Below are 12,667 nucleotides of genomic sequence, written 5' to 3'. Positions count from 1 at the left end.
TTATGCTTTTAGCTATTTTTTTCTTCCATTATTTGTAAGTCCCTAAATAGGCCATTATATTTCCCTTCAGGCTAGAGATGAAGATGGACATGCTGAAAATTTTCCCCAGCAGCACTATGCTAAGGAAACTCCAAGGCTTGCCTTCAAGAATAACTGCGAACTACTTGTAAGAATAACATACTTACAACAAGTCTAGATTGTTACTTTAGCACAGTGAAAATAGTTTTTTGAAAGGCTTTTGTTCATGATTACATACGTTATGAAATATTACAGCTTTTTTTTCCTGTTTAGAGTTCTAATGCTAGTTCTGATATCATTGAACAATTTTAACATCTCAAATTGTTTGCAAATCTTTTATATCTGATTATAGAACTTGAATGGCCTTGTCTTACTATCTTGTCTTGTACAGTAGTTCATAAGGAGCCATGAAGGAAATGGCTAGTAAAGCACAAGGAAAAAAACAAAACAAAACCAACACCCCCCCGCCACTGGCCTCACAAACTGTAAAAGACGCCTCCCCGCCTCCCGCCCCGATCTTAGCTCTACATGGTTCTCAGACACTATTGTAATATTTTGTTCTGCTAGGAAACACAGCAGAGCTGACACGCAGTACTCCCTTTAGAATTCAACTATTCCTCTATTTTTTAGTGAAATGTAGTCAGGCGCTTTCCCCCTCTTCTCTTTTGTGGGGAAGGAGTGAAAGCCAGCGAAGTACTGACAAGGAGCCTAGAATGTTTACAAGCCGTAAGAGAGATGATATCAGCTGTGAAAGGATCTCTGTTCCAAGGCAGGGTTAATTTGCTGTTCATTTTAGCATTTGCAGCTAGGCAAGATTAAAAACAAGCAGGAATGCCTATTATATTTCTATTAAATGAATCTGTTGGGCCTAATATTCTTGATTAGCTTGTGAAAATGAGTGCTTCACAATGATTTTTTCTCTTTACCTAAAGTAAACAGAGAATGAATTGTCATTTATTTAAAAAGAGATTTACACATTGCCATTGAAAATGGAGCTTTTGATGAGTTTATAGACCTTTTCCCTACATTTCCTTTTCTTCCCAGCACCAGTAAGTAAATACCTCATTTGGCTAAGTGGAAATATTTGGGGAAAATGAGAACACTCAGTTTTATTTTGAAGCAACTTACAGACTTTTTTCTAATTATAAGTATATTAAAAAAAAAAAGGGGCTGGGGGGGGAACACTGGCTGCAACTCCTCTGCCTCAGCAAATCCCCTCTACGGAAGAAGTAGGACTGGAGAATGCTCTCAGTTCCAGATGTGTAACCCCCAAGTAAGATAGTCAGTTACACTCATGTAACTAAGTGCAGAAATTGGTCCCTGGGATCTCACTCTCATATCAGTGGTTTAAAAACAAAAGGCTGGGTTCTGCAGTCCAGCTGAGCTGTGCTTGGCACAGGAGAGGGGAAATGGGGAACAAAGGTGGCTTTCTATCACCTTTGTTTGCTTCCTAATCTTAGGATCAGCCTAGGATCCGTTTAGTATCCGGCATAAACTAAAGCAGTGAAAGCCATCCAAGGGGTCATTCCAATAACTGTGAACAGCCCAAACACAGAGACACACTTGCCATGCCCCTAGTCCCTGGGAATGCCCCCTACAACAGGTACAGGACAGGGACTGTCTTAGAGCCACAGTGGTAGCAATGTGTCACCCAAGGATACCCTTTACTAAGGAAATCTCCACTAGCTGGTTAAGATGTTTTCCAGCTGCTTTGTGCCACTTGTATTACCCAGAAGGGTAAGACTCATCCATAATGGAACGCCACTTGAACTAAAAGGTGTTACACTGGGCATGAATCTGGGCCTCAAGAACTGATCTTGCTCCCACTGAAATCAATTGTAAAGTTCCTGTTGATCAATTGGAGAAAGGTTAAGACCTAAGTGGCCAAAGAGTAGGAAAATTGAGCCAAATTTATAATTATTCCCCTAATATATATATTTACTAAATAAAAAGAGTTTCATTCCTTAATGACCACAACCAATTACAAGAGTGCTAGTCTCCTCAGGCCTGATACTGTGCATTCCCAGCATGTGCAAAACTCCAACTGAAGTCATCAGGAGTTTTGAATGTATCAGGAATGCTGGATAGAGTCTGACACAATACACTAATGCTGTCTGATCCATGAAATAATTCAGTTATTAATCCAAATGTAACTTTGCTTTTCTTTTAAAATAGATGAATGGAGCAATTAATGCCCACTCCAAGCATTGTTTTAATGTAGTTACATTTCCCCCATCAATCTATGTTTAAAATATTGTACTATGACGTAAGTCTTGCTGTACTCACCTAAAGCTCTGAGTCATCCAACCTAGTATTTTGTCCTCAGTGTGTTTTTTGGACAGGTTTCAGTTCTTTTTTAAGGAAGTAATAAAAGTAATTTGTCATAGTTTTACTTTTCCGATGCTATTGGAAAAAAAGAATTGGCAGAGATGCTGCCTGGAGTCAATCTGCACTGAAAGAAAGAGGACAAAAATTATGAATATGCACTTCTGCTATCATTAAGATATACTTAGACAGTACCTCTCTTTGAAAATATGTTGATACTAGCCTTTGGAGATGGTGGATACTATGACTTGGATAGGATGCTAAATGTTTTATAGTCAGGTGGTCATTTTATTTATATATTTCCATTGAGTCTATGTTGTGTTAAAATGCAGTTGAAAACAAATATATTGAAAGTTAAGGGAGGGTACTGTCTCTGTCTGAAGTGCTTGTCAATATTTCTGTATCATTGTGGGCAATTTTCTGCTGGACAAGAGGAAAAAAAATAGAAAGAAAGTAAAAGGAAAAAACAAAAACAAAATGACAGGAAGATTGTTTCCCAATGGAAAAAGCGTAACCAGTCATTAACAGTGAGAGGCAGATGTTGGTTTCTTGCTTTTTGTAAAACAATGAAGAGTTAAGACTTTAAATAAAAGAGAAATTGAAACTTGTTTATTCTTTTGAGAATCAAGAAATCCTTGGAGTTTTCTTAGTGCCGTTTAGAGTAAGTTTTATAATAGCCTGTCAGATGGAATTGGAAGCTCAGGCTCAAAAGTGCTTTCTTAGCTTTAGGGTTCATCTGCCATCTTCCAGTATGGTTTGTTGCAGCACGTACAGTCCCTACTGTTTGGGAAATGCTTCTGCTCCGAGGGTGCTGCCAGGATGGATCTAGGGGATCAAGCACTGATGGGTTCTGTATGCTAGTGCGCTCCACAAGAACGAGAGTACATGGTTAGAATGTTAATATCCTGGGTCACAGACACTCGTTGAAAGACTTAACCCCTAAATACTTGGATAGATTTGGAAGTATAATAATAACCTATGCTATTGCAAATTGCATGGTTTTGTCTTTGCTTATTTCTTCATTGCTTAAGAGAGAAATATTTGGGCTAGTTAGATACAACTCAGCTATTTAAAAAAAACAAACCCAAAACAGCTAGACAGGAAGTAGAAGGAAGACTGCATTATCATTTAACAAAAATTAAAGCTCTGAGTGCATATGGCAGCTCTGTTTATTAAGAAAGCCGTGACAATTAAAGATTTGGTTGGCATAAAAATCCATCGTGCAGTTATAGGATTACTTCATGGTATTGATTTCCCACTTTAAATCCAAAATATGCTATGTGCCATCACAGTTAATGCAGAACACAATGCAAAAAATTCAGATATTAAACTCAATGAGGATACAGAATTTTCCTTGTGAACTTTTAGTCATTTTGAAAATTAAATTTTCCTCAGGTTAGCAATACATGATAAAATCTTGGAATTACATAATGCAAATAGTTTTTAAAAGAATAAAGCCAGCATGGTGGCTTGGCTGGTAGCACAATCCACTGCCAAGGTTCCTTGCATCGGGACTTAAATTTCTCAGCAGCTGGTAGCTTTTATACAGGCACATCTCTTTGTTTCCAGGAGGAAAGGGCAGAGTATAGTCCCCTGGAAGCTGATTGTCATGTAGCAATGCAATTCAGCTAGTGCTGGGTATTGAGAAAGAGATGGGATTAAAGAGTGAAAAATGATGTACTAGAATGAAAGGACTTGTGAAAAGCCTACAGTTCCTCCTCTAAGCAGCCCAAATTCCTGAATCATTGCCAAGAGAAAATACAAGTCCTCCTAAGTCGGGGTGGGCAGACTACAGCCCAGGGGCCACATACGGCCTTCCAGACATTTTAATCAGGCCCTTGAGCTCTCACTGAGAAGCCGCATCAGAGGCTTTCCCCGCTCCGGTGCTCCAGCCCCACTCTGCACGACTCCCGGAAGCAGCGGCATGTCCCCACTCTGGCTCCTAGGCACAGTGGAAGCCAAGGGGCTCTGCATCCTGCCCCTTCCCCAAGCACTACCCCCGCAACTCCCATTGGCCAGGAACTGCAGCCAATGGGAGCTGCAGGGGTGGTGCCTGCAGACAGGGCAGTGTGAAGAGCCGCCTGACTGCACCGCTGCATAGAAGCCAGAGGGGGGACATGCTGCTGTTTCTGGGAGCCACTTGAGGTAAGTACCAGCCAGATCCTGGCCCCTGGGTCCCCTCTGGTGCACTTGTCCCAGCCCTGATGCCCCATCCATCCTCTGAACACCTCAGTCCCAGTCGGAGACCCTCCTGCATCCCCAGCCCCTCATTCCCAGCCATACGCCAGAGCCCGCATCCCAAGCTGGAGCGCTCCCACACTGCAACCCCCAATTTCATGAGCATGCATGGCCCGCCATACAATTTCCATACCCAGATGTGTCTCTTGGGTCAAAAAGTTTGCTCACCCCTGTCCTAGGCTCATACCCAGGTTAGTCAGAGCAAGGGAGAGCCCCTACCAGGATGCCCCTTCCACAAAAATAGAAAATAAAAAACAACAGTTTGTTCTTGTTCTCTCTTGCTACCCACAGTATTCAGTGTAGTTTTAGGATTAGTATGTTGCTTTCTAAGCAAATGATAATTTTGGTGGGCTAAGGAAATGAATTGCTGGACTGCTTTCCCAGATCACTTTTTAGGGGGACAAAGTAAGCACCATGTGCACCTACGGAATTATATAAAAAATACACCACCATGGATTGTAACTGGAATAGCACTATATTGCTGTGGTATGATAAATTCTGCCTCATGACTTTACTACACAATTAGTTAAAAGATAGGCTACCTGGGCAAAAGTCCTTATTTAAATACAAAATAAACCATACCCTGCCATCAGTTGTTACACAAAACTCTGCACATGCAAATCAGTGATCACACATATATCATTAATCTTTAGCAAAAGGGGAAAGGGAAACATAAAAAAAAACCCTACACATAAAAATAGATTTAAGTATGAGACATGAAAAAATTCACTCTAGAATGAAAGACAGTTAGGGTTATGACAAAGACTAACAAAAGCCAAAGTTATGATTGATGGTCTGCCTTAATTTGTGGCATTGTGCATTGATATTGCAACTCTGATTTTATACAAGATCAGAAAATGTGGCATTCATGTGACACCTAGACATTGCAGCAGTAGTTAAAGATGAAGTCAAATTTAACTTTGGATGTCCTTCCATAGCTAGTTTATATCACATCCTTAATATTACACTCTTAAGACATTTTTTATGTAACAGAGTTTTTGACCAAAACAAAGAACAACAACATGTTTTTCTAAAAAACTCTTGAGGCCTCATTAGTACCAAAATTATTGACAATCAAACTTACATTTAACCTGACTGACAGTTACAGGTATTTGACTCATTGTCTATCTTATAAGAGATGTTCTTGGTGGCTTTTCGTTTTGCTTTGCATTTTTAAGTTTATCAGAACAAATTCCCATGTCCTGGTGCCAAAAAAACCCCAAACCCAATCTGCCCCAATAGTCACTTCAGCATAAACAAAAGGCAAATTTTGTTAGTGCACTTATATATCTTGTATCCTACATTATATTCAGTGCAACAATTATGGGGGAATATTTAGCTTGGGGAAGAGAGATTTTTGTCTCCTGCTTCTCTTTTTTTTCTTAGTTTGTGCCCATCTCTTTTCCCTTCTTTGTCTATTTTGCTCTCTTTTCCCACTTCTCTTTCCAGCACTTTGGTTTTCCTTCTCACTTTTACAGCTAGCAGAGGGAGAGGTAGAGTAGCTTCCAATTTCTGCCCAGGAAGGAACAGTTATACACAGTGCCTGCTATCAGGGAGCTTGAATAGAACTGTGTGATCTTAGTTAACTATACTTCTTGCAGCTTTTGTGGTTGAGGTGTTCTATCATGCCACTAAAGCACAGCCTCATGTTGGGGTCTGCATGGATTTCCACTGCCCCAGTGGAAGCCACAGGAGTCCTTGTGCCTCAGGCAGACAAAGTGCCTCCCAGAGCTCCGGGTTGATGCACCATCCTTGAAAAGACTGCAGCGGCTTCCCCGCCCTCTCTGCACTGTTCCCTAGTCCCACTCTTTTCCTGTCCCCTGGGGCGTTGGGGAAGTACTATCCTAGCCAAGAGCAGCAGGACTGTTTGCTGACAGATCACAGAGTCTTATTGTTTCAGGCTCCTTCTCAGGTGCCCAGAGGTGGGAGGGGGGTGGGTGGGATGGTACATCTGTGCAGGGATCAGGCACAATCTTGCCCAAAGCTTTTATAATTGCCAGCGTACAGTGCTTTTCTAATTCTCCAACTTGCAGTTGTTTTTCCGCAGATATTAGTAGATTTCTTCAAGTCCCCTGCTATCCACTAATGGGTTAACACACCTTTCCTGAGAACTACTGATTCAATTCATATCTTTCAATAGCTGCAAAATAGCATAGTATATGCTGTGATTAGCTAGGGCAAAGAGACCCAACCCCAAAACCCACTGAAGTCAATGGAAAGCGTGTCCCATTGACTGCAGTAGGCTTTGGATCAGGCTATGCAGAGTTGTCAGCATGCATGTTATGGCTCTGTAACAAAAATCTCAGGGAAAAGTAATTACCACAGAGATGTGATGTTGCTGTTCTTAAAACCTCAGTAATCTTGGCCATGTGAATTTTAACCCTTTTTGTGATTAAAATAACAAAACGGCTTAGGTCATATTATAGACTAACAGCCTGCAACATTTCATTTTCGAACGCTAAATTGTTCTTGAGTCATAGGAGCATGTTTTAAAAAAAATCTCAAAACCCACAAAACTTGCATTCTGTTTCTTTTCAAGTCTGAAAAAATAGGCAAAATGATTTTAAATTACTTTTTAAAAAAAAGTATTGCTGCCAGGCTGAATTTGTGGGATATATTCTGTTCACATTGCACACACTTAATGACCCTTCAAGTCCACCAGAGTTAAGCGCATACATTTAGAAGAAGAGACTACACACTCCTTCTAGGTAAAGTTCCAACACAGAGTGAAATTGTAATGCTGACAGCCATAACCATATTAAATGGGTATAGATAGAAACACTAAGTGGCCAATCTGCTGGCTCCCTGACCAACAGTATACTTCTTAGATAGACATGCAGGTAGACACAAAATATGATCATTAACTCAGCAGGTACAGTACAACAGAAAGCTAACAATGTTAATAGTATAGCCAAATAAAGAACAAGAACAACATCATCAAGAACCCCAACCTGCCAATCACCATTAGATATGCTGTCATCAGGAAATTATATACTATATGTTTGTCTTTACACCTCTCTCAACTAGAACAGCCGATAATTTTAGAACAAAAATGTCCACTGTCACAGGTGGCACTGGCCTTTATTATTATTATTATTATTATTATATTATTTTCTACTATATAGCGAAATGGAAGAATGGTCCTTTTGTTGTAGCACTAGTATGGACTTGGGAGGGTTGGAGTCTCTTCCTGGGTCTACAACAGACTTTCTGTATGACCTTCAGCAAGTCACTAAATCCTTCAATGCCTCTGTTTCCCAATCTGTAAAATGGGAATAATATTTACCTTCCTTATGTCTGGTAGCTATTAAAATTTGCTCTATTTTTTGAATTATCCACACCAAGTTTAGAGCTCTAAGCTTCTATTCTAAGCCCAATGAAATCAATGAGATTCTTTTCGTTAACTTTAAATGGGCGTTGGACCAGGCTGTGGGGTGTGACAGGAAGAGAGGAACTGTACCATAAAGAGTAGAGAAAGACTGATATATGTATCTTTTCTTTGCTTTTTGTGACCAAAAACTGCTATACGTGAGCTTACAGATAATTTAAACACTTTAGCAAAACCAAAAAAAAAAATGGTTTTTAGAACACTATTTAATTTGAAGAACACCGTAATACGCCTTAGAGACCATCAGTGAAAGTTATAGAAAATACAATCTGTTCTGAAGGGATAACAAATTTATTTAGAGAGTCAAATACAGTAACTTTAGTGGAAATGAGATCCAAAAGCCCATGTCTTTTTATGCTGTGGGTTAGAGAGTAGCTCTGATTTTCAGCATTAAAAGAATGAGAGATTTTCCCTCTCTATTCTGAGGTAAGCGCTCAGAATGTGATTATCTATGTGAGAACAATAATGAGGATAAGTGTCTTTGCCAAGAACTTTTTCCTGTAGCTCTTGATAGGGCTGCTGCTGATTAGTGATTTGACATTGCTTTAGAAGAGATTTCAGCCTCTGCAGAGCTTTTCAGAACAAGAGTATTCTCCCCATGTCCCATTTTTGCTTTTTGAGGAACTGAGCTATCTGTCGGTGAACTATGATAGCAGAGGGGATAGGATTGGAGGGTTTTTCCAGTTCTTCCCTTTTGGAGGGTAATATTGTTTTGTGAGTTTCCGGTAACATATAATACAAAACAGATCCAAACAAGTAAGAAACAAAGAGATGCCACAGTTAGCGATATACATTCCAGCAAGAAGCAAACTGGTACTCTTAGCAGTCTGACATAAGCCACACATTTAGTCCGGTGAGCCAAATTAAGGAACACAAAATCAGCAGTGAAAGGAAAAAGGAGAAAGGTTGGAAAAAAAATGAACAGGAGGGACTAGAAGTATGAGAGGTGACTGTGGTAAATTTTAGAGGATGACAACTGCCACTGTAGGTGCTAGGACACATAAAACCCACTCAGCTCTGGGCAATACACTGCCCCTCTTTTGCAACATCCTCCCCTGTAAATACTGTAAGTGGCTCCCAGATCACAACAGAATTCTTCCAGATTAGCATTTTGTGTAGACATGGATGCTATTTTAGGAGGTGCATGCTCTCTTGCTTGTGTTTGAGAGATGCTACTTTCTGAGCATAAGCTGTTTTGTGGATAGAAGGAATATTACCAAGTTTTTATCATTGAGCATCACTAAGTTTTTAAAAATCAAGAGCAAAGTTTATTTAAAAAATTCAAAAAAATTCAAAATCAATACAAGCCCTAATTCTGTCAGCAATCTCCCCAGCAGAAGCAGTAAAAAATCTTATTATAAATGAACAGCAACCATCTGTTTCTGAGTAACTTCTAAAATACTCAAATAACTTCAGGATACATACATCAAATCCTCACCCATATGCTTCATTGTGTTTGTCTAGTCCTATCTTCACTCTTTACCTTTTAGATCTTTTTACTAGAGTTATAACTAAAGTTGGTTGAAATTAAAAAAAAAGGCATTTTAATTGAAAAATAGCTTTTTAAAAATGTAAAATTTCAACAAAAGGATGACTTTTTTATTTTTTAAATTTAGTTTATTGAAAAGTTATCAGAAATGTTAGTGAAGTAGTTATCAAAATCTTGTGTTTATTGAAAATCCTTTTCTTTGTTAGCAAAAATTCTGACCACCATTTCAATAATATTTTGATAAAAATAAAATAGGCAAATACATTCATATGAAAAATTGAGTGTTTTGAACCCTTCAATTTTGAAATTGGACATTGTTTCATTAAGCTAATTTTTCATTTTTGAACCTGCCCTAGTCATAACCAAGGTTAGTGAAATTAAGCCTGTTTTCAATGGTAACTACTACATGTTAAAATTATTATACGCTTTACTGTATCCAAAATAAAATGATGAGATAATAGCCATCAGTATTTTCATTATGAAGAGATTGGGGGTAATATTTCAATAATATTTTCATGTTGTCTTAAGGCCTGGATTACTTTAGTAGTTACATTAAGCAGGTGTGTAAGGTCTTGCAGAATAAGGCCCTAGATGATTTAGTATCCTAATTCCATTTTCAAGAGAGACCTAGGCACTTAAGGCCCATGCCTTCAAAGGTATTGAAGTACACAGGGGAGTTTAAGCCCTTAGGAATCTAAATGCATTGAAAGTAATTTGGATTTAGACTCCTAAGCACCCAAATTCTTCTAAAAGCAGGAATTAAGCTCCTATGTCACTTAGACACTTTTGAAAATTTTACCCTGGCTCTCTCATGTAAAGGATATATCAGTCAGAAAGCCCTGTAAAGATAGGTTTGAGGTAACACCCTGTATACGGAAGTCCTATTGAATCCAGTAAGCATTTTTGTAAAAATGGACTTAGGATATGGCCCATAATGATTATGAGGTTGACCCATGGATATCTACACTTTTTGTTGTTGGACTAGGTAGTAATTAAAAGAAAGCAGAAAAATATGGGTATCTTTAAATGCAACTAGAGGGATCTTTGGAAGCCTACAGGAAGAACAGCTAACCTGCAACCCCAGGCACTGTTGGTACTCTCTCAATGGTAGACTGAATTTCCAGGCATGAGATCCCAGTTTAGTAGATTAGTTGTACTAATAAGTACCTGTATATTTTAAGGAGTACCAAAAAGTTCCTGCAGGGAGTGTATATTTCACTGTTGACCCCTTTCCATACAGGAATTTCTTACTTTTTTCTTTTCAAATTGTGATATACTGAACTATTAGAAAAAAAAAAAACTCCATAAGACCTTTATTTTATTTTATTATACAAGTTAATGCCAATAATTACTTAAAATTTAATGAATTTCAGTTGACTTAATTGCTTTTGAGTAGTTCACTTAACTTATTAAAAAGAAGCAAGGACATATTCATTTAATGATCAGCAGAAGCCTTGGCCTAGCATCTGCCTACATTCTCTTTTCAATTAATCAATTATAGCTCAATGACATGTAATTACACATTAAGAAAGTTATTGGATATCTCAGCATGCCTGTCCCCGGGGACTCATGAATATACTAATATAACACACCTGTAATGAACTGTTCTCAGCTCTGCAAATTGCTCCCATTTCTCTCCCTCTTCCCCGCCTCTCTTTGCTAAATGAAGATGAGAGCAATTACCATTAACTTTTTGAGTCATATCTAGTCAATGAGAGAAAAAAAGGTCCCTACCAGCATTCATAATAAATCTGCCTTTTAATACAGAGCCTTGTAACAGCACTGTGTCTCAAACTGCTCTATTTATGATACTGAAAGGCAGTAAATATAGATCTGAATCACACAAAATGCTGGGGGAATCAGGCCAGTATAAATTGAGCACACACTCTACTTTGCCTTTCTCTCTCTCTTTTTTTTTTTTTTCCAGATGAGAGAAACAAGCAAGCAGGAAAACCTTGTCAAATCACATCCAGGCATAATTTGCTTGGCTTGGTTCAAATCAAACCAAACCCTGGAACTGATCCTTATGCAGTGGCTTTATGTCTTTGCATAGCAACTAAGCTGTGTCGCTGTTGTGAGGTTTTTTTTAAATGCTAGAAAGAACAAAATTTACTATGTAATGGCACAATGGTTTTGGTTGTACCAGAGGACACATTCACTAATGCTTTCTTATTAATGCATAACAAATGGCACCAAGAAGAGGCTCTTAAGTCACATAATGAGGTCTGACAGAATCTAAATTGGTGATTCAGCCAACTAAGATGTCCAAAAATGCTCTGTGAAAGTGAGCTTTTGATGGCTACATGAGTCCAGCACAGTAAGATATCTGTCAACATTTTTATAAATGTTATCTTACACTGTCTGACTTTGATGTCTCAGTGTATCTCTCTTAGGGAAAAAGAATCCCTCTTTTCCCATATATAAATGATCAGTTCTACAACTATCTTGAAAAGTATAGCTAGATCATAAATGGATGTACATGCACATTAACATGGAACAGCATATATGATGCAGCATAAACAAGGCAGTCTTTCTTGGGAAATTGAGTCTCTTTCATTCATTGTAGTAATCCGAGTCCTTTCCATGCTGAATTCTCTACACTCCTTTGAGCCAACCTAGTGCGCACACACACACACACTTTTGAGTGAAATCTTCAACATACTGGCCATTCCCACAGTTTTCTGGGTCCTTTGGACCACATAATTGTCACTATGTTAGCTGTACCGTAATGTTGACGTTTCTATGGGACTCAAAGGGTCAAATGCTGCCCTCAGTTACACCATCCATTCCAGTGGACTTCAGCAAGAATGCACATGAGTAAATGAGAGCAGAATTTGGCCCAAGTGGTTTAAAAATGGGAATGGGCCATGTTTAAATTTTTTCCATTCATACTGATGTAATCAGGATGGGAACATGTGGTTACATCATACACACCTTGATGGTTCTGAGTCATTTAAAGTTTGTTGTTTAATGCTAAGATATAAATAAGCAAATGAATAAAACAGATACCAGCAATCCCTAGTACCTGCCTCCCTCCCATTTATAAAACAACTTGAAATCTTTTTATTCCAAAAATTAACTTGTTCCTCACTGGCAACTCCTTTGACATGTTTTACTTGGTAAATCTTTGCAGAAGGGAGCAGTGTTGTTCAGTGGATAGAAAGTGGTACTGCGAGTCGAGTCCTGGGATGAAATCCTGGCCCCACTGA

The 12,667-nt window shown here is 38.7% G+C and overlaps 1 protein-coding gene across 2 annotated transcripts in view; it reads left to right on the top strand.

Annotated features, from left to right (window-relative positions):
- The window catches only part of SOBP (sine oculis binding protein homolog), a 143,615-nt gene that overhangs the window by 78,537 nt on the left and 52,411 nt on the right, over positions 1–12,667 (top strand). The window contains exon 5 of one of the 2 annotated variants that reach the window (XM_050951353.1): positions 71–166. The exons of the other annotated variant lie outside the window; for it this stretch is intronic. Coding sequence (XP_050807310.1) covers positions 71–166 — 96 coding nt within the window. The remainder of the gene's footprint in view (positions 1–70; positions 167–12,667) is intronic. 2 annotated transcript variants of the gene reach the window in all.

This window comes from Gopherus flavomarginatus, chromosome 4 (assembly GCF_025201925.1).
Source record: "Gopherus flavomarginatus isolate rGopFla2 chromosome 4, rGopFla2.mat.asm, whole genome shotgun sequence".
Lineage (NCBI taxonomy): Eukaryota > Metazoa > Chordata > Testudines > Testudinidae > Gopherus > Gopherus flavomarginatus.
This window is presented reverse-complemented; position numbering and strand designations above follow the sequence as displayed.